This window comes from Macaca mulatta, chromosome 4 (assembly GCF_049350105.2).
Source record: "Macaca mulatta isolate MMU2019108-1 chromosome 4, T2T-MMU8v2.0, whole genome shotgun sequence".
NCBI lineage: Eukaryota > Metazoa > Chordata > Mammalia > Primates > Cercopithecidae > Macaca > Macaca mulatta.
The window spans coordinates 89289041-89317005 of NC_133409.1; the positions used below are offsets into that span (position 1 = coordinate 89289041).

The 27965-nt window shown below is 35.1% G+C and overlaps 1 protein-coding gene across 1 annotated transcript in view; it reads right to left on the reverse strand.

Annotated features, from left to right (window-relative positions):
* FHL5 (four and a half LIM domains 5) overlaps positions 1 to 27965 on the reverse strand; it is a 54119-nt gene that overhangs the window by 13157 nt on the left and 12997 nt on the right. The window contains exons 2-3 of the mRNA XM_001100497.5: positions 1609 to 1779; positions 436 to 610 (exon numbers count right to left, since the gene is read on the reverse strand). Of these exons, the coding sequence (XP_001100497.1) occupies positions 436 to 610; positions 1609 to 1767 (334 nt within the window). The 5' untranslated portion in view covers positions 1768 to 1779. The remainder of the gene's footprint in view (positions 1 to 435; positions 611 to 1608; positions 1780 to 27965) is intronic.

The following is a 27965-nucleotide window of genomic DNA, read 5'->3' on the forward strand; positions in this document are numbered from 1 at the left end:
AACCCTGTCTTCCCTAAGAGAGAATAACAATGACTGATCCCCAAAACAGTTTGTGTCAAGCTACAAAATGACAGTTGGCCCCAGTCGCCTATGATGAATCACTCTTTCTGATGCCATTCATTATGCCTAGGGCACTGCGTTTAATGTAGTATTATTGCTATAAATTTTTCTTTATTTTATGGGTGAGGTTCTGGCTTGAAATGTTTCAATGAATTAGACTTTATGAAAATACACAGAACACTGTAATTTACCTATTCAAGGATAATGAATGAACAATCTTTTTATTTCTAAGGTACACGGAAGGAGATTGAGAGAGTAAGAAAGATGTCATTCTCAAAACCAGGGTTTTGGGAGCTGCAGCACTCCTCATGTGCTGGGACTTAATGAAAAGCATGGCAGCTTCAGTTAGAGACAGGAGCCCCCTTGAGATCCTACCAGGCATGATGGTCCTCTTGCAGTGGAAGCACTTGGAGGAGCATTCATTAGAATAGCACTCCGTGCACAGCAGGCGCTCATCCTTGGCAGCAAAAGGCTTTTCCACCAAAGAGTGATTGCATTTGGTGCACTTGAAGCATCCTTCGTGCCAGTGCCGGTCTTTGTAACAAAGATCCTTTGAGACAGTAAATAAAAGTTAATTAAATGTGGTTGTGACAAAACAGGACATTTTATAAGACAAAACTGAACACTCCTGGGACTCTCATGTCAGTAGGTTGTGCTAGTAGCTTGAGGGAAAGTTGTTACTGAAACTGTTACCCATAGAGAGGAGACTCTCTGGGGTAATTAAGAGCTAGAGCCCAGGGCTTTCTTGGTGGGTCACTTAAGGCAGCTGGGAAAAAACAAATGAATTATCTGCTGTGTCTTCAAAATTTGCCTATATTCTTTTTATAAACTATGACAGAGGTTTTTCGTGGAATGATTTTTTAAAATTTTGGGGTACAATGTTCTATTACTTTTTGAGACTTATCTAAAAAGCAAACAAAAAAATAATATCACCTAAGTAATGCAAACGCAGAAAGAAAGGAAGAAAGACAGAGAGAGAGAGAAAGACATTTGGAGGATGGAAGGAAGGAAAGAAGAAAGAAAGAAAGAAAGAAAGAAAGAAAGAAAGAAAGAAAGAAAGAAAGAAAGAAAGAAAGAAAATAAGCATGTCGGAGGAATGGGTGGTAGGAGTGAGAGCTATCAGTAGGGCTTAGTAGAAATAAAGCTGATTTTACGTCAGAAAACAGATTTTGAATCCTTACAACCTCAATTCTTTATGCATTTATTTATACCCTTGTCATTCCAGAAATAACAAACACATCCAGAGGGTTACCAAGGGCTTGGAAACAGCAGGAAAATTCTAGCTGTGTAACTTTGGACAAATAGCTTAACATCATTAATCTTTAGCATTCTCAGCTACCTTATAAGATCATGTGAGGATTAAGCATATGTTGTATTTCATAGTGCTAAGTGTAGTGGCTAGAGTTTGACTGCTGATAACTTTTAAGATCCTTGTATATCCAGTAGCAGAGAAATGGTGTTGAAAGTCAACACTAAAGGAAAAGAGGCACTCCAACCCACTTGTTTGCGTTCATATGCAGTAATTCTGTAAATTGTGTTGAGACTTACCTTAGAATCAGATTCAATTGGTTTTTTGCACTCCTCGCAATAGTTAGAAAATACACGATCATAACATGTAACACAGAACAGACTGTCATCCTTTAGTACATATTTCTTCCCAAGAAGTGATGCTGTGCAGTATTGACAGTAAAATTGAGCAGTTGTCATTTTGGTTTGATCCTGTGAATGACAAAGTGATTCATGTATATAAAAGCAGAATTTTGTTTATAGGATAAATGATGAAACCTTAATATAATGTGAGTGAAGCATTCGGATGAATTTATATTTTCTTAAGCAAAAATCCACCAATTTAGGAAAATATGCTTCTAGTCATGGTGACATTTGGAGTGATTTAGGAAAGGTTACTTTCCCATCTTGGCAGTTCTTGTGTGTTTTGCTAAAAAAATGCATAAAACCTGCAGCTAGATTATGAAAAACATCTTGTGTTTATCATAAGCTAATGTGGAATTCAATGAGAATATGGTATCTGTTGAAACAGGATGGTTTTACCTCAAGGATATAAATATAAACTGTTGCTAGGGCTTTTAATATCTCTCATCACTTACTTCTTGCTGGAAAATTCTAGAGGCAGATTTTGATGGAAAAACAGTCTTTTTTACTGAAATATAAATTAATAATCAATACATTGTCATTCGAGTCTTCACTGAATAAGGGCTCTGCACATTTACCCCAAGGTCTTCCTGTACCACATCCCCTCCTTAGCTGTGACTTCCACCATTCCAAATGTGCTGATGACTCCAAAATCTCTGTTTTCTACTAGCTTTAGATATCTTCATTTAAATATCTTTTACCAAGCTGGCCAAATAAAACTCCTCAGCAGGTAGGATTCTGAACAAGTGCTAGGTCTTTGTGACTATTGTTGAACAATTGCCCAAATGCAGAAGTGCATATAAAATCATCAGTGGTAGAAAACAATAATAGGTTCCTTCAGGCTTTAGGGCCAAAGTAACATGTATAGAGCATGAATAATAGCAGCAGCTATTCCATTATAGCTATGGATAAAATAGCTAGAATTCATCTGCAAGGTGAAAATCATTCTGTAAGGTGAATAAAAAAGCTGATATGAAACCTAAAGCCAGTGGTAGATAAGGATTCTGATTGTCTTGTAAATTTGGAAAGCCATTAAGAAACAACGCATATAGATTTCCAAAGGTTTTAATTAGGCGTTGAACATGAATTCTTTGTTGTTACAAAAAAAAAAAAAAAAAGTAGTACTGCTTTTCCTCGGAAAATGAGATTTGTCATCTCAGGATTTACTGGAATATATTAGGAGCTTTGAATATTTTCTAATTCTCTCCCAACAGAATTTTTTTTTAATTTTGGCAAAATCAGAGGAGCAATTAACGATGATGATACAACAGCGTTTTTGATACTAGTTTGTACTGACTACATTTGAACTGTTATTCTCATGCGTTTTGCCTTATTCTAGTGATGAAGTTCCCAGCAGAGAGCCTTGCTAAATGCACATGATTATTAATTCTGTACATAGCAGTTTTGCTATATTGTTCTTCATTAACAAGTAGAGAAAAGGCAGAGGATTTGGAATATGTGGGTCTTTTCCCAGGAAAGATGAAATGCAGACTAGAAAGTTCGCAATGGAACATGGCCAAAATCATCTACAAGGAACATTGAATTCTCCATTTGATTAATTCCACAGAAATGTTCCTTCCTAGTGAGTACAAACACACTCAGAGGGTTACTGAAGGCTTGAAAACAGCAGGAAAATAGATCTAATTCCCTTGAAAGGTTTAAAAATAAAAGTTTTATTCACATTTACAGCAATCAAGTATTTATCACTTCATAGAAATAAAGTATGTACCTTTAACTCTCTTCACTTAATATGGAAAACGTCACTTTCATTAATATTTATTTTCGTTTTAGATGTATATAATAGCATCATGAAACATAGCCCCTCAGTGGTTAGGAACTGGCAGTCTACTGCCATTTTGTGAGGCTTTTAGTGTATTATAAAATGAATATATAAAACCACAAAAGGGATTACACCAAATTGATAATATTTCAATTGCTTATTTTAAATGACACTTGAAACATGACAACATCAAAATACCTGTAACTTATTTAGTGATCAGATCAGATGCCTAAATATAAGACAAGATGGTCCTTCTCCCATCCAAGTCCTAATAGGATAATAGGCCTGGATCCACAGAAAATTCCTTACAACATAGACCATATGTCTTAATTTATTTTTATTTATTTATTTATTTTTTTGAGATGGAGTCTCGCTCTGTCACCCAGACTGGAGTGCAGTGGTGCGATCTCTGCTCACTGCAAGCTCCGCCTCCCGGGTTCACGCCATTCTCCTGCCTCAGCATCCTGAGTAGCTGGGATTACAGGCGCCCGCCACCGCGCCTGGCTAGTTTTTTTGTTTGTTTGTTTGTTTTTGTTTTTGTTTCTTCTTGTATTTTTAATAGAGTCGGGGTTTCACCGTGATAGCCAGGATGGTCTCCATCTCCTGACCTTGTGATCCGTCCGCCTAGGCCTCCCAAAGTGCTGGGATTACAGGCGTGAGCCACCGCACCCGGCCTCTTAAAAGAAATTCACTTCTTATTCAATTCTGTTTTGTAAAAGCAACATCAGGAAGTTGGGTAGGGTGAGGACAGAATTGGTCTAATATCTCAAAACCTTGTGATTTTACACTTGTAGGACTATACAGTGGGAGGAGGCATTTGGTCCAGGTCAACACTTCTTAAATATTTACTCAGTGATTTGAACTCCCTGCCCCCTCAAGGAGTCTGGATTCTCTTAGCTTAGCCCCTGTCTTAGTAATAGTGAATGTAATTTGAAGTAAGAGAACAAACTGAATGTTTATTCTTTTCTTCTTGGTTAGAAAAAATACACTAAGAAATTAATTCCTCATTTTCATGAAGTCTATCGTTTAACTATTGATCTTTGAATATATCCAAATAGTGTTTCTTAAAAATAGAGGTATTATAACTATATAAAAGATACACATTCTATTAGAACGATATATAATTCTTAGAGAACCATTATAATAGAAAGGAGAGTGAGGAGAGACCTTTCTAGGAAGACCTTAAGGAAGTTAAGCTGTTGGAAATCTGTTAGGAAGGAAGGAAGATTGGAAGAAAGGAAGGAAGAAAAGAAGGAAGGAAAGAAAGAAGAAAGGAAGGAAAGATCAAACTTTATTGAGGAAGGGAAAAGACAAGTGAGAGAATGGCATAGGAGCTCATTTGAAGTTGGGAAATGTTTAGTCTTGAGAACAAATTTTCACCTGGGTACATTAAGGATGAAGAAGGATCTTGAAACTTGAAAGCTTTTTAAAGTGATTTGAACTTCGAATGCAAGTAGTTCTAACTGGAATGAAGCAGGCAGAACAGGTAAGAGAATGAATTTTTCCAATCTGACCACTTTTTACTATCTTATGCTTTTCTAAACATTATTCTTTACTTTTTCCTCTTTATCACTAACATTAATAGTTTAAAATTCTCAGGGAATAATTCTGTGTCCAGAAGAGCAAGCCAATTAGCTTGTTTTAATCATGCCCTAACAGGTAGAGCTGTAGGAAAGAGGATGAGAACTATGTGATTTTTGTCTCAGGAATCACCACCTGAGGAATAATTTGTCAAAGACATTGGAAAATTTTTGCTTTCAAAGATTAAAAAGTCTTGAACAAAGCTGTTCTTCATTATGAGCTGTAAGAACTATTAATATAAACAATGTACCCCCAATTGGTTAGCATTCAACTTTTCTAGGTGTGAACTCAGCAGTGCTAGTCATTCACTTGGAATGTGTCACTTAGACATTCTTCTCAAACTTCTTTCAAAGTTATTAAGCAACTAACACAACATTTAAGCCCAGAAGTTTTATCTTTGCATATTGGGATTTTAGAAGGTTTATTTAGTGGTACACTGATACATCAAAGAACATAATGAAGACAGATGAGTAGAAGACAGATGAGTAGTTCAGAAATTCAATGGCATCAATGGACTTGGCTTTGTTTTTGTAGTTCCCTCCTTTAGATTTTAGATTTCTCCCTTAAAAAGATGTAAGTTTGGCTGTGCTGTGTCTCGCCTGTAATCCCAGCACTTTGGGAGTCCGAGGTGGGTGGATCACCTGAGGTTGGGAGTTTAAGACCAGCCTGACCAACATGGAGAAACCCCTGCTCTACTAAAAATATAAAATCAGCCGGGTGTGGTGGCGCAAGCCTGTAATTTCAGCTACTTGGGAGGCTGAGGCAGGAAAATCACTTGAACTCAGGAGGTGAAGGTTGCGGTGAGCCCGGATAGCACCATTGCACTCCAGCCTGGGCAACAAGAGCAAAAACTCCGTCTCAAAAAAAAAAAAAAGATGTAAGTTCATTGGTAATAGTTTCTGTAGCTGAGAATGTTATTTCTTAGGTGCTATTTTTAAAACCAGAACAATTTTGCGTCAAGTTATATTTTATGGTTGAGTTATTGATAAAAAGCCTAATACTCTGAGTAATATATCCACTTAACATTTTTACTATGCTATGCAGAATGAATAGATTCACAAGAAGTGTAGTTGAGAACATTTCACGTGGGAGAGAGGCAAGGACTAGGTGCCATGCCTGGTATCTTTAATATACTATTGTTTGCAAGGCATCACACACCATCTATTTATTAATGCATTTGAAAAACATGTAAAGTACATGTCATTTGCAAAGTAATCTGCTGCAAGTTGTAAAGGATATAAAAATAGATTAGACTCACATACTGTCTGCAGAGAGCTTATGATCTAGCAGGAAGAGTAAGGACATTTCATATATCACTAAACAAAAGTTAGGAAGTGATGAGAATAAATGAAAGGTTACAAGTTTTATAGCAGTAGTTCTAAACATTGGGTACACATTAGAATTTAAAAAATGTCCAAGGTGCATCCCTGTCTCAGATAAATTAGACTTTTTGGGAGTGCACTAAAAATAAGTATTTTTCCATTCTCAAGTAGCTCTAATATCCAGCGCGGTTGAAAACCACCCCCTTAAAGAAGGAGGAAGGACAATTACTTTCAGCTAGGAAAAATTCAGGAACAACTTGAAGCAGTGGCAACTCAATGACTTTTGTAGCAGATATTATGGATTGGCCTTCCCAAACTTGGTTTTATCCTCTTTCAAGTTGGAGAGATCAAGGAATTAAAAGCATTTCCTGGATCTTCTTACAGTGTGTGTTCAGGATGCAAATTTGTCTCTGCTACAAACACATGGGAAAATCACAGGTGGATATGAAATGAAAGACGTGTTCCTGCTGCTGTTGATGGTGGCAAATCGGCTGGCTGAGATGTGAACAGCTTCTATCCATTCAGAATGCCAGGATTCAGGTTTCCTAACTGGTGTTTTTGCTGGGAGAGACAGTTGTGGTGGTACTCGTGGCAGCAGCAGCAAGTTTATGACCTCTAGATCACCAGCAGAATGGATGTGGAAGTGGGCAAAGGGCAGTCTCTACCACCCTTGGAGTAATTTCAGAAATACTAACCATAATACTTAATACTCCTATATGTTTCCTGAACATATAGGCTGAGTCCTCTGTCAACTACTCTATGTGGATCTTTTTAAATCTTTGCAATGATCCCCTGAGGAGGTCTATTATTATTATGCTCATTTGATGGATGAGCAAACCAAAACTTAGGAGGTCAAGATCACTTGGCTGATAAAAATGCTAGGTCTAGGGTGCAAGTCTACAACTTTTAGAAACTGAAGCCGAGGATCTTAGCCAGTGTAAACCTGTCCTTTCCTTGAGATGTGGAGAAGGGCATTTAGATGCAGCAACAGAATTGGGAAGGGCACTGACACTTGTATATGTGAGGCATGCATGGAAAACAGTAAGTACCATATTCTAAATGGCTTGCAGAGCATGGGAGGGTAAATATTGGAAGACAAATTTGAAAAGGAAGACTAGAGCAAGATCATCAATGGCTTAAGTTTCATGCTAGTTTTGAACTTTTTTCCATAGAAAAAATATAATCATTGATGATTTAGAACAGGTAAGTGCCATGTTTTGAGCTGAGACTTATGAGAATTAATTTAGAAACAGTGATAGAAGGGATTAAAGGTAGATATACCATAAACAGGAAAACTAATTCGAAACTCATTTTTCAATATGTGGTCTAATCAACAAATATTATGCCTTCTGTACAAAATGTGCTGTTTTTTGTGTTGGGGGGAGGGGATATGGAGAATCAATGAGCTATTTCCCTTAAGGGAAAATTCATTAAATAAACAAATCATAAGAATAAAATTATTAATCAATTTACATGAACAAGTAATTATATATAATATATAATGTTAAACATGTATGTACATATTAAATTATATATTGGCATATATTATATATATAAAGAGAGAGTTGCAGAGACTGTGAGATCAAGTGATAGAAGAATACAACCATGTATGAAGTCTTGGAATTCTGAGAAGCCAAAGACTGAGTCTTGTTTAAAGGGTGAGAATGACATTGGAAATGAGGAAGGGATGGAAGCATTTGGGGTATCCATGTTGGAGGTAATGATGGCCTGATTTAGAAAAGAGTATTGAGATCATGTGCAAGATGCAGTAGGACTTAAAAAGTGAATGCATTTGGGAGGCAGAGAGAGCAGTTCTGAAATTTCATATACAGTTCCTGGTAGAATTAGTATGCCACATGGGGGTACACAAAGAGAAACTAGTTGGAAGACAAGATGAACTCAGTTTTAGTTATATTGAATTTGAGGAACTAAACTAGATAGCCATCAAGCTGTATGTCCAAAATATTAGGCATCGAAATGTGTTAGATTAAGAAGTTTAGACTATTTTCCTGGGTGAGCTAATTAGTAGTTGAGGAACTGCAATGGTAACTGAAGTTATGAGACTGAATGAGACCATCAAATAAACCCTAGTATAGAAAAGCGAAAACAGATAAAATACAAACTCATGGATAAATGCATGTTATGTGATGGGAAAGAGATGAAGCAGATGTAGTGAAGGTCACAGTGTTTTGAAAGACAAAAGAAATGAGAACTTCAAGAAGAGAATATATGTTAATAACAATTAAGGAAAGTGTCAACAAGGAGGTAAATGATGCCTTCAAGAGAATAGTTTGGAGACACTAAATTGTCTGATGTCAGATATCAGAGTTAAAACATGAGTGAGGAGATGCTTATTGCTGACAGCTTAGAAAACTGCATGTTCAAAAACACACGCCTAAGGAATAAAAAACAAACAAAAGGATATAAAAAACAAACAAAACAAAATGTGTTGCTGAATTGGCAAGAAAGTAAGGGAAAATCTCAGAGGCTAAAAATAAGAAGAAAGCAGGAAACTAGAAAGGTTAACACTCTCTAAAGGAGCCATCTGTCCTGAGGATGTCTTCTGAGCTATGATGACCTTGTTATCCAAGTATTTACAGCCTGAACTTATACTAACCGTAAGGTCTAAAACTCGTAGCTTTTAGTTTAAAAGGCTTAGTTTAAAATGGAACACAAGAAAATCCTCTATGAAAGAATGTCACATCATCCTAGGTCTAAAAAAATTCATACATATAAATTTTCATTAAACATGAATTCACAGTTAAAGTATTTAAAATAAGAATAAGCAATGAAAACAAGCAGTATAAGTAAAAATCCAGCAAAGAAAATAATTGGATCTCCAACAAAACAATTTAACATGAGAAATAACAGACACAAAATGGAAAATAATTATGTTTAACATATTTAAAGACATAACAGAGGGCATTATATAGAAAAATTCAGGAGAATAAAAATGGCTAGGCAGACTTCCAAGAGAACTGATAGAAATAATAGCGATAAAAATGTATCATTAAAATTAAAACTTAGATTAAGATGTGGATTAAAATCAGTTGAAGGGCCGGGCGCGGTGGCTCAAGCCTGTAATCCCAGCACTTTGGGAGGCCGAGACGGGCGGATCACGAGATCAGGAGATCGAGACCATCCTGGCTAACCCGGTGAAACCCCATCTCTACTAAAAAATACAAAAAACTAGCCGGGCGAGGCGGCGGGCGCCTGTAGTCCCAGCTACTCAGGAGGCTGAGGCAGGAGAATGGCGTGAACCCGGGAGGCGGAGCTTGCAGTGAGCTGAGATCCGGCCACTGCACTCCAGCCTGGGCGACAGAGTGAGACTCCGTCTCAAAAAAAAAAAAAAATCAGTTGAAGGGAAAATTAATAAACTTGGAGATAGAACTAAAGATATACTATATAATGAAGAAAGAAAAAGAGATAGAAAATATATCAGTTAAAAAAAAAGTAGAAGATAGAGTAAAAGGATTTGACCTAAGTGTTTACAGAATTTCAAAAGAAGATAATAGAGAAAATGAGAAATACGCAAAGGTTGCAGATAGAATTGACTTTCCAAGAATTAATGACATAAATGTATAGATGCAGAAAGTAAAACAAATTTCAGGCATCATAAAAACAAACACATCATAATAAAGATGACATACTCTAGAAACAAAGATGATCTTAAAGACATTCAAAGAGAAAAAAAAATCTAAAACACCAACAATTAGATATGAAAACAACTTCTAAACAGCAACAATAGAAACCAGAAGGAACTGAAATAATACTAAGAGAAAATAAGTAAACCCTATACCTGTATACTCAGTGAAGCGGAATTTAAAGAATAGGATGACATAAAAACATATTTAAGTTGACAAAAGCTATGTTTACTACCAAAAAAACCCTCACTGAAGGTAATTCTGAAGAACGTGGTTTGAATAAAAGAAAGAAGAAAGGCAACTCTCTAAAGGAACGTTTAGGAAAATGGAAGACCAAGAGAAAGAATAAGGAGCAAATACCTTGACTAACATGCAGTTACCTAAAAATAAACATTGACTGTATGAAACAACAATAATAATTTGTGGGGTTCAAAAACACATAATAGTATCAATGTACTGGGGAAAATAGAATTTAAGTGAGGAAAGAGTTGATTGTTAACCCTTGTATTGTTGGAAAAGAATACATTAACTGAGTTACATTAAGATTAAGTATTTCTCATGTTAAAATTTTAATCATAAGCCCTTATATTTGTTAAATTTTAATGGAAAACTCTAAACATAGAAATAGAAATAAGTAAAACAAAATTGTTTCATAGAAAGTAGATAGGAAAAAGAAAAATAGAAAACTGAGACATCACAACAGAAGAAGATATATGATACATTTTAAACCCGAATCAAACCAAATGGAGTGGTTAAACTTTCTTGGTTGAAAACCAAAATATTCCAAAGATGATCCAAAAGTAACTACCTACATCTGCAACCAATCTGAGTTCAAATCCCAACAAATTCTTGTCAGCTTCAGTCAAAGATTTGATGAAAGGGAAATACAGTTTTCTTTAATACCATTTGAAACAGAGGTCAGCCTAATTTAATATTTTTGTTAACTGCAACTCAGCACAACACTTGACAGAAACTAAAAGTTCTTCCCCTTGACCTAGCCATGTGACAAGAAAGGAGTGCATCCTCTGGGGGCAAAACAAAACAAAACAAAACAAAAATTGTACATGTGTATTTTGTTCCAATGTTTGGTAGGCAAAAAATTATAAGATATCTCAGGAAGTAAATATATACATTTTTTAAATTCTAATATTTATTTGATCCTTTTCCAGTTCTTTCATTTTTCTGCTGAAATCATTTATACATTCACTCATTATGTTCATTTCCTTCCAAATATTTAACATAAGTATAATAAAGTCCCTATGGGGTCTTATGTTTAAAAATATTTGTAGTAGAGAATTCAATGGATAAGATTATCAGCAGATCAAAAAAAGCAAAAGTAAAAATCAGCAAATTTGAAATGAAACAAACTAATGCATAAAGAGAAAATTCACTAAATGAAGATAGTAGAAATAATTTTTCCCCAAATAAAATTGGTGAAAGACTTCCATTCCAATAATGGTACTCTGTATAATTCAAACCATGAGGCAGCTGTGAACCACCAGAGAAGCTAGAAAAAATATATACTTAAAAAATGTACCTTGGAGGCATCATATAATTAATATCACAGTGAAGAATTAATAGGCAATGTCCAAAAGAAAGAGAAAAACATAGATGAGCTTGATAATTGGTTTTCCACAGAAGAACATGTACATTCAGGAAGATAAAATGAATAGTATGAGAAGCTGTACGGCACTTCTCACAGCCTTGAAAGGATAAGGGGACATAGATTGAGGTCTGTGGACCTTCAATGTAGCAGTCCTGGTAAGCTTATCATTGTGTAGGTGAGATTTCTATGCCCTTGGAGTAAGGCAAATTAGAAGTAAACTAGTATTTCAGAGACTGAAGCCCAGCTTTGAATTACCTCAGTTTCTAAAATTATATTAAGAAAACCTTGGAATTCTGATATCCCTAGGTGAACACCAGAGTAAACACACATCCTGTCTGAAGGAAGAAAACATTATACTAGGCCTCAATTACTTCTACACCAATGTCTAGCACTAAACAAAAATGACCATGTTCAAAAGAAGACAAGGGAACATAAAAAATAGAAACATACACGATAGATTTTGTTGTTATAAGACAGAACATAAAACTATTCTTAATATGTTCAAGGAGGTAAATAAAATAAGGAGCAAAAATATACAGAGAATTAAAAACAATGAAAAAGAATGAAGTGTAAATTATAGTACAGAAATATACAATGATTGAAATTAGGGACATAACAGGAAATTTTAGAAAAGATTGGGTGAAATGAAAAAGATAAAATAGAAAATAAAATTAAGCATGATGATAAAAGGTATGAAAAGTATAATTAAAAAAGTAAGAAACATAGGTGATAGAATGAGAATGATAAAAGAGAAAAATATACAAGTTGTATTTGGAGAAATAATGGCCAGTCTTCCAAAACTGATAAAATACATGTCCCAAATTTTAAAAACCAAGAAACCATGAACCTTAACTGACCTGAAAAACACACTTGGACACATCAGGGTACAACTACTAAAAATCAAAGACAAATAACATATCAAAAATAGATGATAAAGTATTACTTTCAGATTAACAATAAATTGAGAAGATACCTACTTCTTCTAGACAATGGAGAGATATATGCAAATTGCTGAAAAAAATTAGCAACCAACCTAGAAGTCTATGCCCAGGTAAAAGGTCTTTTGACAATTCAGGTAAAAGCATTTTCAGGCCATCAGAAACTAAATTTATTGATCATCCAGCCACGTTAAAATAAATACCAAAGAGTGTTCTTTGGGCAAAAGTACACATTGGAGCTCACAGGTGCAGAAAAGAGTAGGGAAAAAAATGAAAATTGTAAACATGTAGACGAATCTATGTAAAACTGACTATGTAGAACTACCCTATGTCAAAGAATTAGAAAATTTAGGTAAAATGGAAAAATCTAAAATAAATAAAACTATTAAAATTGATACAAGAAGAAATAAAAAATTATGACAACTATTAGATAAAATGAATTTGTAATTAAAAGCCTACATACAGAGTGAAATAAAGCCAAAGTGGCTTCACCAGTGAATTTTCCAAGCTTTAAAGAAGAAATAACAGCCATCTCATACAAACTAAATCAAATAAGTACAAACAGAGAACATGCTGTGGTTAATTTTGAACTCATTAACACTTTGGTATCAAAATCTAAAATCAGTATGAGAAAGGAAAATTTTAGGTCCATAATACTTCTGGCAATAAATACAAAACCCAACCCCAAATAACAAGCAATGAAATCCAGTGATATATGATGAGATTAGTATATTGTGATCAAGTTGATTTCATTTTAGGAATGCCAAGTTCAGTTTAAAATTCAAGAGAATCACTGTGTTTCAATAATTTTACCAAGAAAAGGGACAGCTGTAAAATTACCTCAGCAGCTGCAGAAAAGGCATTTGATAAAATCTTCAATTTATGATTAAAAACTCTTAGCAAACTAAAAATAAAAGAAATTTCTTCCATGTGGTTTAAAAAAACCTATAGCAAACATTATACTTAATGGTACATGTTGATAACTTTTACTCAGATTATGAATAGGAAAAGAATATCCACAATCACCACTTCTATTCAGCTTTATACTGGAAGCCACAGATTTTGCAGTAAGGTGAGGGAAAAAAAGCGCAAGAGTTAAAAGGAAACAAACTCACTATTTGCTGATGATCTAATTGTGGAGAAAATCCAAAAAATTCTATAATACCTGATTAGAATTTACAAGTTAGTTATTAGAGTTGCTCAATAAAATGTCTATATATAAAAATCAATTTTATTCCTAGCAGTAACAAAGTGAAATGAAAAAAGTCATTTGTGATATCATTTAAATTCCCTGAAACACCTTGCTATAAACCTAATAAGAATGTATGAGATCTCTACATAGAAAACTATAAAACTTTGAAGGAATAGACAGAAAACCAAAATAAATACATGGAAGGATAATACCATGCTTTTAGACTTGAAGACTTACTATTGTGAAGGTATTATTTCCCCTTCAATTGCCCTATAGATGCAAAATAAAATTCTATCAGGTTATTTTTGTTACAAGCTAATTCCATAACTTATAAAGAAATGCAGAGGGCCAGGAATAGTGTAATCACATTTGAACAAGAACAAGATTGGAAGACTTGCTAAGTCAGATATGAAGACATTATAAAGCTACTATAGTGGATGGTATTGTATAAACACAGGATTAAATGCTTAGATCACCAGAACAGAATAGAGAGCTCAAAAGCGAATCTATACATATATAACACACGACCTAAGGAACAGTGAGGGATAACAAATAATAGGAATGGTGTTTTTAGTAAATGGTGTTGGGTCAATTATATTTGTTTCCATATGAAAAAGAGTGAAACTAGATTACTACTTCACATGACATATAAAGATTTTTTCCAGGTGAACCATAGATCTGTTAGGACAAAGCAATAATCCTTTGAGAATATAAGAGAATGTCATTATAAACTTGTAATCTGAAAGGTTTCAGAAAGAAGCCAGAAAATGTGCTGGCCATGTAGAGAAAATGTAATACACCAGGCTAAATTAAACTTAAGAACTTCTGTTTCTCAAAAAACATAAATAAGAGTAAAGAGAGAGCCAGAGTCAAAGAAGGTATTGCAATTCATTAATTAACAAAGAAGTCATATCCAAAACATGTGAAGAAGTCCAACAAATCAATAAGAAGAAAAATGGACCACCCAATAAAAGTACAAAAGACTTGAACAGATACACAGAGGATGATAACCAGCTGACTAATAAACATGACAATATTCTCAACCTCATTAACAACCACTGAAAGATAATTTAGCAAGTTCCTTGATACAAAATCAATATAAAAATATCAGCAAAATTCCTACACATCAGAAATACAATGTTAAAAACATATAACGTTCAAAAACAATGGAAATTGTACTTGTCTTAAATATAACAAGATGTGTCTAAAACCTTAATATAGTGGAATAATTTGTTGTAAATGATATAAGACCTTGTCATCATTAAGGCAGTCTAGTATTGAAACAGGATAAACCAAAGACCAATGGAGGAGAATAGAGAATCAAATCAGATCTATGCATATATGAAAATGTGATATATCAAAAATGGTATTGGTTATTTACATGGGAAAAAATAAATTGAGTCCATACCTCATACCATACTCAAAACAGTTCCATCATGAATATGAAAGGCAACCTTTAAAATATGGAAGTAAATTTCTATGATCTTATGATCATATGTTAGGAAAAAAATTTTTTAAACCATGAAAAAGACAAACCGTAAATGAAAAGGTTGATAATTTTTTCAAAATTGCTCATTAAGAGACACTTTTTAAAGACTGAAAAGACAAGCCACAATATGACAGATGATATTTGCTACACAAGTAACTGAGAGAGAGTTAGAATACAAAATACATAAAACATTCCTATGAATCAGTAAGTAAATTAAAAACAAGCTAATGGAGATCATTTTTCCATTAGCTTGTTTTAAATTCACTTATTGTGAGCAAATATGTTCTTTTGTAAATGGAAAATATTTATTTTAAAGAAAGCACAACCTACTTTTAATCAGTGAAATTTAAATTGATCTGTTCAACAAACCAAAATAAAATGCATTTATACTCACAAAATATGAAAAAAATGCTGACAATATCAAATGTTGGCGAGGATAAAGAAGTAACGGGAGGCCAGGTGCGGTGGGCTGATGCCTGTAATCCCAGCACTTAGGAGGCTGAGGCAGGTGGACCACCTGAGGTCAGGACCAGCCTGACCAACATGGTGAAACACCATATCTACTAAAAATTCAAAATTAGCCGGGTGTGGTGGCACATGCCTGTAATCCCAGCTACTTGGGAGGCTGAGGCGGGAGAATCTCTTGAACCTGGGAGGCGGAGGTTGCAGTGAGCCGAGATTGTGTCATCAAACTCTAGCCTGGGCAATAGAGGGACACTCTGTCTCAGGAAAAAAAAAAAAAAAGTAACGGGAGCTCTTACACGTTGAAAATAAGAATGCAAAATGAATAGATAAAATCACTTTGAAAAACAATTTTTCATTTTATTGTAAAATTGAACATATACCTGTCACGTAACTCATCAATTTCACCCCTAAGTGTGTAAATTTGAGAGAAACGTTCAGGGATGATGTGGAACAATGCTCACAGTGACATAGTTTATACTAGCCATCCAAAAAAGTCTGAATGTCCATCAAGGGAAAAATGGATAAACAAATAGATATATGGTCACACAACACATTGTCATATGGCCACAAAAACAGATGACTTACAGGTATCTTCCTCAACACAGAAGAACTTTACAACATTGAGTAAACAAGCAAATTGTAGAGAGTAAATATACCAGAATGACATTTATATAAAGTTTAGAACAGCCAAAATTTATTATTAGGAATTATAAATATGTGCTGTTAAAGTTATTTTTAAAAAGCATAGTGATGATTAACACAAAATTCAGGATGCAATATAAGATTATCTAATTTTCATAGTTATAAAAATGGATTGGGATGTTACACAGGGGGTTTCAAATATAAAGGAGATGTTTTGTTAAGCAAATTTGTTATTTCTTACAGTTTGTGTATATATTATGAATATTTTTTTCTATATAAGGAGACTTCAAAAAGTTAATAGAAATGGAATTAAGAGATAAAAAGTAAAAATATAAATTTTATTTCTCAACATAAGCTCCATCAAGTTTGACACTTTTGTAAGTGATGATATCAGCCATATAATCCATTCCTAAAGAACTGAGGGTCCTGGGAATTTAACCATGTCAATGTCTTTTTACATCATTAACTGAAGAAAAATAGGTGCCCTTGAAAGTCTTTTTTAAGATTAGGAAACAAAAAGAAGTCAGAGGGAGCCAAGTCAGGACCATAAGATGGATGCCTAATAATTTTCCATAGAAACTCTCACAAAATTGCTCTTGTTTGGTGAGAGAAATGAGCAGGGGCATTGTGAAGAATTCTCCTGTGAAGCTTTCTTATGCGTTTTTCAGCTAAAGCTTTGGCTAACTTTCTCCAAACACTCTGATAATAAGCAGATGTTATTGTTCTTTGGCCCTCCAGAAAGCCAACAAGCAAAATGCCCTGAGCATCCCAAAAAGCTGTTGCCATGACCTTTGCTCATGAATGTTCTCCTTTTGCTTTGACTGGACCACTTCTGTCTCTTGGAGGCCATTCCTTTGATTGTGCTTTGTCTTCAGGATCAGACTGGCAAAGCCATGTTTCATCTCTTGTTACAATTCTTCAAATAAATGCTTCAAGATCTTGATCTCACTTGTCTAAAATTTCCATTGAAAGCTCTACTCTTGTCTGCAGCTGGTCTGTGCAATAGTTTTGGCACCCAAGTGGAAAGTTTGCTCATCTTATGTTTTTTAGTCAGAATTGTGTAAGCTGACCCAATTGAGATGTTTATGGTGTTGGCTATTGTTTCTGCTGTTAATTATCAGTCCTCTCCAATTAGGGCACAAAGGATTAATTTTTTCCTTGCAAATTTATGTGAATGGTCTGCTGCTGCAGGCTTCATCTTTAACATTATCTCATCCCTTCTTAAGGCAATTTATCCATTTATAAACTGCTAATTTCTTTGGGGGCATTGTCCCTATTATCTTTCCATAAAGTATACATTATTCCACCTTTCTTCCTCCCAAGCTTCACTGTAAATTTGATGTTTGCTCATGCTTCAATTTTAGGAGAATTTATGTTGCTCTGATAGAGACTCCTCAAACTGATGTCTTATCCTTCTTGATGCCTCAAATTAGATCCTTTTCAGACATGTTATAACAAATTAGTATGAGTTTATTTTGGTGTAAAAAATTTTTAAACACATGCTTAGTTTTTAAATAATATGTATTTTCCATGAACTGTTTGAAGTCCTCTCATAGATTCAATGTTTTTTAAAAAATGAGTGGATCATGAATAAGTAATAGTATGTATTAAGCCAGCCTTTATATTTCTACATCTGTTTTGATTATTTTTAATAAAAAAGGAAAGGGCTTTGTGTGCTGATAGTGGTCATGGAAGTTGTGCTCACAGAGAGCTGGAATGCTTGTGGACTGAGCAGACGAGTGAATTGTGAGGAAGACCATTGTACATGCAAGAGAGGGAAGAGAAAGACAGTAAATTTCTCTCTTTTTTTCCCTTCTTCCCTCTCCCCTCTCATTTCTCTTCCCTTTCTCAATACTCAGCTACCACGGAACTGTGCAAAACAAGAATATGTTTCCAATAAGCACAAGTTTCAGTTAACACAGCATTGTGCAAATAAATATATTACTTATATGTGCCTTATTACTTTCCTGCTACAGATTACATGTTTTTGAAGAGGACTTTTACTTTCTTATGGTAAAGTTGAAGTGCACTAGGATATAATTACAGTCTTCTGTTGATGTGTTTTTGAGGAATTTTATTTTTTGTGCTATAATTTGAGGGAGTTGAATTATCATATATTCTTATTCTAAATACCAATTATAAGTTACTACATTGATTTGATTGCAGCTTTTTGTTCCCCATGGAGATAGGTAACACCATATAAAATAATCACATTGACATGTGTCTTAAAATGAGGATATACAGTAGGGGATTTTTAAGATTACTTTTTTCTCTAATATATGATCTGTAAATTTTACTAAATAAATGCAAATAACACCATAATTATTACTTTTGCATATAAGCAAAAGTGCACTGCCCTTTAATGTAAAGTCTGGTGGGCTTTGTGGTTTAATTTTCATCTGGTTATTCAAAGTAGTTTTACCTGTATAAATATATCTATGCTCATCTGGGATTGCTGCATGGCTATCCCAGTTGCCCATTCAGGTCTTTATTTGATTCTGTAAAGTAGATTTTCCTTTAGGGAAGAACTTGGAATAATTTAAATTTAAATGGTGTAAAGAATATTAAAATGCTCTTGGGAAGGGCTAATGCAAACTGTTGAAGTCTTTGAAACTTGTGTGATTGACATGAAAAACTTGAACAGAGACAGAAACTGGATGAAGAATCTAAGTTTAATCTACAATTAACTGGATTTACCTGTGGTCATTTTCTTGTTCAGGATTTTAATCATTTGAATCATTGCTCTTAAGGGCAAGAGATGACTGATGGGCAGTCAGCAGGATTTTTGAAGGCTGATTGAGCAAGGTATACTGCTCTATTCTCTATAAAGGATTGTAGAAACCATCTGCAGTGCATAGTTATACAATACACCTAGTCTCCTAAGGCAAATGTTTCAATGTTTCATTCTCTTTTCCTCCTTATACACCCCACACATTTATGGGTTACCACATTGTATTGATTCTACCTCAGAAGCATTATTTAAATATTAGTTTAGGCTTTCCTCACATATCTGGTGGACCATATTGGCTTACATTGAACTGAAAATATTACATATTTCTTTATGTAGAGGAACTAAGCACATGTCCATTACGTGACTTTGTTCTCTAACGATAATTAAATCTAAACTCAACTACTTAGCATAGAGATCTTTGACTATCTTCTCATTTCTACTTATCTCACTATCTCCAGCCCTTTCCCAGCCCCAGACTTTCCAACACACACACACACACACACACACACACACACACACACACACACATCCCACCTGTGCTTCAGCCACTTCCAGTGACTCCCTATTCTTCAGATACACTCTGTTCCGTTATGCCTTTCAGTTGTCACACATGACTTTTCTTCTATTTCTAATTCTCTTCTCTTTGCTCCCCATCTACCTGATCCACCCAACCTGATGATTATCCTCATCGGTCAAGGTCCAGTGAAAAATCCTTCTCTCTATAGCATTTTCAGATATTTCAGGGAAGAGTGGTTGTTCTCATTAGTTCATATTTATGTCTATCTTTCTTTTGCCACATTTTGTAACAGTTGTTTTGTCCTTTGTGTGTCTTTCTCACACCACTATTAGCTCCTCAAGGCTAAGGATGCTGCTTACTTTATCTCTGTATCTCAGGAGGCATAGCACGATCTCAGTAAATGTTTTAGGACTGAATAATTGAACAAATGGAAACTTCTTGTTCTCTAAGAACTTGGAATCCAAAACAAGCACTAATGAAAACACATATGCAAAGAGAATTCTATCAATAGAAGAAAGGATAAAAACTTAAGTATAAAACAGTTAAGAATTTGCATGTTATATATTCACTTGAATTGTGAATTAATTCATATATGTTATATGTATGGCAAGTATGTCAAAGGACTGAGCATAATGGCTAGGGAACAAAAGTTAAAGCCCTAAGGGCCTGCCACGGCAGGGAGAGTTTTTACTTTTTCTGTGGGGGTGACTGAAGAAGGCAGCCTTTGATATTCAATTGCCCTTTGAATATCAGCCAAGGAAGATATCAAAGAAACAGCAAAAGTAGGTGGTTAATCTGTTGACAAGATTAAAGGGTTTTTTTCTAAACTCGGGGCACCAATGAGCTTCCACTAACAGTTTAAACTGTTTGATCAGATACTTCAATTCTCTGTTGGGAGCCGCATGAGCCTTTCTGGGTCTATGCGTAAAACTTTGGAGACTGCCATATTGTGTCAGGACTGCAAAGTCATTGTCCATTGATATTTATGATGTCAAATGAAATGTTGGTGCAATGAGGGAATAAATTTGACAAAATTTAGGGGAGTTAAAAGAGTTATATGAGAAAAATAAATCCTCCACATTTATTATTAGTCTGTGTAAACTAGGCCAGATGGGATACGTGCACATTCTATAGTAGAAAAATTTTAAATTCACATATTTTAAAACTATGAAAAAGTTAGAATAATTAGTAAATAAACTCTACTTTTTGGATTTCTTTTTCTTTTCTTCCCTTGGTTCTGAGGATCAAGTTGAACAGATCTGTGTGTACTTCCTTATTTGGTTTTTGCTTGAAACCAAAGACATACATACTAAGAAAAGCATTGGGTTAAAAATCAAAAGCTACAGATTCTTGTGCTGGTGGTTTTAGCCCTAGCATATAGTTTGTCCACAGTTAAGAAAGCCATGTAACTTTTCTGGCCCTTTCTTTAACTCTGAAATGAGAACTATATTAGCTGCTTATGATCCCATTCAAGGATCAAGTAAGATGTAAGAATGGAAAAGTCATGGGTAAGTCGGTTGTAGGTATACTTGGCTTGATGGAAAATGTGCAATTAAATTATAACTGTAATTTGCATTTTGAAGAAGGAGGATGTTTCCATTCCCCCTCCCAAATGCTACTTTAAAAAAACTCAACAAACAATCTTAAAAATAGCTTAAGCCATAACTTCAGGCCATCAATCAAAAATAACCTAAAACAAGCATCATAGAATTGTGGTGGAATGTTTGATATTAGTCTCTAGGGACATATTTGCAAGCACAGTTTGTTGGAAGCTGAATGTCTTGTGTGGAATGGTTGAACACAAATTCTCCAGAGAGCTGATGAGTTACTCTCCCATGAAACAAAACAGCTGACTAGAGCTTTCCATTTGGCTAATTTGTTCTGTGGATATTAACCCAGAAAAAAAAGTGCTTCATATGGTTTTCTTGGAGAGTTTACATTTAGAATCATGTAATTATGGCAGCTGTTACTGAAATAGAACTAAAATACAGTTCATAATAGCATATAATAATATTTTATCAAACATTCTTTAAGAAATAAAAAAGAAGGGTTTTTTAAAACTACACAGGTTTAGTATCACCCTTTTTGTTCTCTCTGGGATATAAGAAAATTTTCAAGACTATAAGAGTATTGCCTTTGAAGATAAAATTAGATTATCTAGGACTCTGTCTATCCAGAGCCTAACCTTCTGCTTTTAAATCTATCATTAGTCTTGCTTCTGCAATGTTAATTCCAAAGAAACTGCAACCATTTCAGCAGACATAAGTCTTCCCTTCTACTCCCTTCAAACTTGCTCTGTTATGCATTTTAAAGGTGTTCTGGAAGAGCAGATATAGTTTCTAGGTTGCCGCAGAGTCTCCTCAAAGGCTTGTTCTAGGATCTGATTTAGTGACAAAGCTTAGGATAGATAAGGAGAAAAGCTAAAAAGATGATTTATCTAAAAGTATTTAGCACAGGCTCAGCACATGGTTGGGACAGCGTATTTCTTGTACATGAATCCTCAAATCAACACTGTTTCCTGGAGATTGAGTCTGTAGATGGATGCTATAGATCTAATATAAATCAGCAAGTATTCCCCTCCACCTCTTTATGCTCCTTGGAAAATTCGACAAGTATTTTATAATATTTTTTAAGACGATTAATTGTGCCAGGGTTTTTAAAAAATGTTTTATTTTCATTTGCTTTTTTGGAGATCACCTTCATTATCCTCTGAATTCTGGTAGCTGTTTTCAGCAGTGCAGAGTGGGCCCCTCATTGATTCACCTACTTAACATTGTTTCTACCAGCTTTCACTTGCCATTTGATGGGGAAGTGCTTCCCCTTGCATCAGATGGCAAGTGCAAGCTTATCTAGTAAGAAGTATAATCTGCCATTGCAGAAACTAAGTCTCCTGAGGAAGGACCAAAGCTGTAACACGGGCACCATCTGTAACAAACATTGCTGAGCTGAATAACTCCCACAGGGTCAGGTATTTAGGTAGCAGAAGATAACATAAACATTTTGCCATGGTCTGAAAGAGTGTGTTTTATCAGAAAGAAAGAACAATGGCTTTTGCATCTTTCATTTTCCATTCATGTGTTTAATATCATGATTTACGAAAAGATTGTAAATTGGTTACCATGAAGCCAAGATGGCTATTTTATTTTCCTAGAAATTACAAATTTTAATTTCTGTCAATGAGTGATGAGAAAAATAAATCCTTACTCAATTAAGTCGCCTTAAATGGAGGACACATATATTGAATTTAATTCAATGGCTTCAGGGAAGGTTCAGTTAATAACCTGGGTCCAGGAATTTAGAGGAACTCTGCAGAGTGCTCCAATCACCACAGCTAGTCAGTTCATCTTGACCCTATATAATCTTGAAAAACTAAGAGTATACACTCCCTATAATATAGGAGAATCAAAAAATTATTTTCTATGATTTTCTTTAAAACAAATATGTTTTCAAATATAAGCAATAAACAGTGTCTCTTCTAGTAGTACATGGATAGTGTTGGAAACTGTCCAATAAAATGAAGAGTATATTTTATTTGGAAGGTGGCCAATACAAAATGATAGATGGGGTTATATATTCCTTATCTAATAGAGCCTATAAAGCAGTTTAAAAAAATCTGTGATTTACCTAGATAGCAACTCCAGTTAAACAAATTAGTTAGGAAGAGCTTTCAGCTATTCAACTAAGAGCAATAAATAAGATTTCAAAATCAATCACATAATTCTTTTCTGAGATTATGTCAAGACTAACCATATAATATATTGGTTTTCATTTATCCTGGCATTAATGTGTATTATAGATTCTGTTGGTTTATGACCTCCTTAAAATGCATAAAACATAGTGATAAAAGGAGAGTTCATTTCTGGGTCTTTTAAAAGAACAGCCTGTCAACATGTTCTGTTCCACTTCTGGCTTAAACCTTTTTCAAGTCTGAGGTTCATAAGGGCACATTTATAAGTTGTATTATTATGACATGGTTAACGAAAGCCCTTTGTGTTTCTTTTTTTTTTTCTTTTTTTTTTTTTTTTTGAGGCGGAGTCTTCACTCTGTCGCCCAGGCTGGAGTGCAGTGGCACCATCTCGGCTCACTGCAAGCTCCGCCTCCCGGGTTCACGCCATTCTCCTGCCTCAGCCTCCCGAGTAGCTGGGACTACAGGCGCCCGCCACCGCGCCCGGCTAATTTTTTGTATTTTAGTAGAGACGGGGTTTCACCGTGTTAGCCAGGATGGTCTCGATCTCCTGACCTCGTGATCCGCCCGCCTCGGCCTCCCAAAGTGCAGGGATTACAGGCGTGAGCCACCGCGCCCGGCCTGTGTTTCTTTAGATACTTTTAATATTCTACCTTCTAATATAAATGTTCTGGAGCTTGTTGTATCCCTTCTAACTGAAATGGAAACTCATTGAGAGCAACCATTATGTCTTACTCATTTCTATACTTCAATTAGAGCCAAGCAGTAGCCATCATATACTGGGTGATCTCTGAAAAGGTCTTGCATAAAACTGATGATAATTTGTAAAGGATTTCTACTTAAGTGAAAGTGATGATGGCTCAAGGCCAAGAAAACATGCTGCAGCACGAGGTAGAACTTTCTTTTTGGAGACATCATTATGACTTCATAGTAAATACAAGCAGTCTAGGTAAGGGTGTGGTAAGCATCCTTTCCTTGATTTATAAGGAGAAGTCTCCAGATACATTCAGTTTCTTTTCCTCTGAACTGGTGAGCGAGGTTGAAGGATACAAGTATCCTATCTCTTTGCAAGTCTACCAGCAGTTTTACTGGTGGGTGCCTCTTTAAACCTTTTTATTCTGTTTTCAGAAATAGTGGTCCCTGGAGACTTCAGACTCTTAGTGAGTCTGCAGAAGGCTGGGGAGGGAAGGGTTAGACTTTGATAACAGGAGCCCTCTCTGTCCTTTCACAGACCTGGGAAGGCCTCATCCCCAGAAACTTCTGTAGAGCCCTGCAGCCTGTCACTAAGAGTTTGTTATAAAGCATAATGTATCCCTTGTCATATACATGAAGTTTCAAACTTACCTGCCAATTCTTAACTACCAGTTGACAATTTTCTGGTAGTCAAAAATGACTTTTTGGGGATGGGTCACAGTAACAGTTTATAAAACCACTCCATTATTAGCATTATATTAGGCATTATGACAATATCAAAATACACACATGGTACACGGCAAAATCATGACATTTATAATCTACCTTGCAAGGTCAAATGTTGGAAATTATATCCACAGATGGTACCTTAGAGAAAATTAGATAGTACATATTGAAATGTTTTTAAAACTATTGTGAATTATACAAATGTCAACATTATTGACAAAATGCATAGGAAATAATGATAACTAGAATATACAAAAATATATTATTAAAATTGTTGTGTGTATAATTTGTTATCATAATGGCACTGTAACATTTGGTACTGATCAATACCAAACGTGGCTTCCCATCAACTGATACTGAAAGTAAAAATACCAAGAGTCATTCTTGAAGAAAGTCTATGAAACAGTATGATAAAGAGACAATTAAGGAAGGTAGCAAGATTTCTTTTTTCATCATACAGAATTTGTACCTTTGGAATTTTGTACCAAATGCATGAGTTGCCTATTTCAAATACTAAATAAAATCTGAACTTATTCCACTTGAGTCTCCTGTTCTTTATCATAGAATGCAAGAACTAGAAGAAATATGTTAGTTTCAAGTCCTCATTTTACAGATTTGAAAACTAAGTTCCAAAGAAAGTACTAATACATTCAGTCTCTCTTTTCAGAAAAAATAGAAAAAATGAAATATATCTACAAAATGAAATTTTGTAAATAGTAGAAAATAGTAGAAAATACTCACATAACTAATCCAAATCAATTTTTTTTTTTTTTTTTTTTTGAGACAGGGTCTCACTCTGTGGCTGAGGCTGGAGTGCAGTGGCGCAATCTCGGCTGACTGCAACCTCCGTCTCCCAGGTTCAAGCGATTCTTGTGTCTCAGCCTCCAGAGTAGCTGGGACTACAGGTGCACGCCACTATAACTGGCTTAATTTTGTATTTTTTATAGAGATGGGGTTTCAACATGTTGGCCAGGCTAGTCCCAAACTCCTGACCTCAAGTAATTCTCCCACCTCGGCCTCCCGAAGTGCTGGGATTACAGGCTTGAGCCACTGAGCCCGGTGCCAAATCAGTTTTAACAAGCTGCTTTTTAGACTAGATTGCCGGTTTGCAATGATTGACTTAATTAGGACCACGTTGTTAACAGAAGTAAAAGAGAAGATCAGCTAAAATTAGATGTCAGTTTAGTGACTCATTTAAAGACAACTTACATTTATCATTTTGGTTATTTTGTACAATTTGTCTCTCAGCTTTGCTCTTTATGTCCTTGTTTTTTTAAGAAGAAAAAAAATTAACTTCTACCTTGCAATAAATTAATTGTGCAACCAATGAGTCTTTTCTGTAATAGTTTACTAAAAATCAAATCTCAATCATTGGAATAAGAATAACGAGAAGTAAGGAGGAAGAAGAAAGGAGGGGAAGAGCAGAGAGGAGAATTGTAGGAAAACTCAGAAAAAAGAAATCCCTCATTGGTATGGTGTAAGGTATTTACAGAAAAAGCCTCTTAATGCTGTAGTCATTTTGCTATACTTCCTCCCTATAAAAGCATACTTCTGATCCACGTCCATTTTCACAGAACCACTAACAGCTGGGAGGGATTTTTGAAATTCTCTGGTTTCATTTACTATTCTAATCTAACAAATGAGAAAAACTGAATTCACAGAGGCGAATTGACTTTTTTCTTTTTTCTTTTTTTTAAAGAAAAAGCTGCCAAACTACTTAGTAAAAAAACCTCAACAAGAATTCAGGTTTCCAAGCTTCTCACAGAGCCATTTGTTTTGCTTTTCCATATAGAAGTTGGTAAAAAGCTTGTTTAAAATGATAGCTTTAGATAGGCTGTAATTTTTCAAAACATAGAAAAAGATGAAAACTTTCTCTCCTTATTTGCATCTATCCTTCTAAGTTTTAATTGTTGACCAGATTAGCCTCATAAGCATGAATAGAGAGGTTCATTCCATGCCTAAAACCAAGCTGCTGCTAGCTGTACAAAATGAAACAGCTATCTTCAAAGGCAGTACAAATCCCCTGTAACATTCAGGGCAACTCAAGTTATTATTGGATTACTGTAAAAGTTGGAAAGATAAGCCCAAAATCATATTTGGCTTTATTTTCTGCATTCTCATCTGATAAAATGAGATTAGTGATGTGTGTACATGTGTGGTGTATGTGTATGTGAGTATTTGTGAGAAGGTGTGCTGTGGGGATGGGTGTGTGTGTGTATGTATTTGTGAGAATTTGTACTGTGTGTATATGTGTGTGGGGGGATGTTTGAGACGGGGTTGAGGGGTGGAGGTTGATGTTAACTAGTTTTTCCAGTATCTATAAATGAAGCAAAATAATCTGCCTCTTGCCAGAATGTGATTTTAAAAGGTACAAGGTAAAGCTGTATCCTGTGCTTTGGTGATAACACTAATCAATAATTACAAGCTATTCTTTTGACAGTTTAAAATGTGTTGATGATGTTGGTGGTGGGGGTTGGCCATTTGATGTTTAAAGCCAGCTTTAATTTAATTTAATTTTTATCTGTTCTCCCTCTCAGAGATTTAGGCAAAGTTGATTCTCAGCATCCATCAAAGGAAAATGATTATAGCCAAAATACTCAGAGCTTTCACTTAGCAGTTGTATGTTTGAGGCTTTGGAAGCACAACATGTTGATCTCAGGTTTTTATGCTAATTCTTTATATAAGGAAAGGGGAAAAATCTGTTACCATTTCCTTGGAAACCAAACTGTTCACAGTATTAGTAGCTAAATATTGGTTACAATTTAATGTTAATTTTCATCCCAAATATCACACGTAATATGTGAATTCTTAAGGCATGCCAGTGCATCACACAAAGCAGAGACCTTTCCTGTCCTGTTTAGAGTTGTGCCTGTGGCACCTACAAGAAAGCCTGGCACAAATATGTGCTGAATGAATGCAGAAAGGAAGAAGTCAGATGTTTGGTTCTAGAATCCTGTCTGTCTTTTTCACTTTAAACCCTATGGTATCAAACAGCTCCCTGAATATATATACTTTAGTTCTGTAGGTTTCATAAAAAGCTCTTGAGGGCCAACTCTGGGCCATCCATGGTGCTTGGCAGTAAAGTAAAGGTCTTTACCTATGAAAAGCCTATGCGATGGCCTGGGAGAGAGACATTCTTTTACTCTATCTCTTTACTCCATCTCTACTCCAGTGAAGACATCTCTTTACTCCATCATTGTACAAGATAAGGACCTGGCTGCATGTTCGTATGGTTCTTGATACT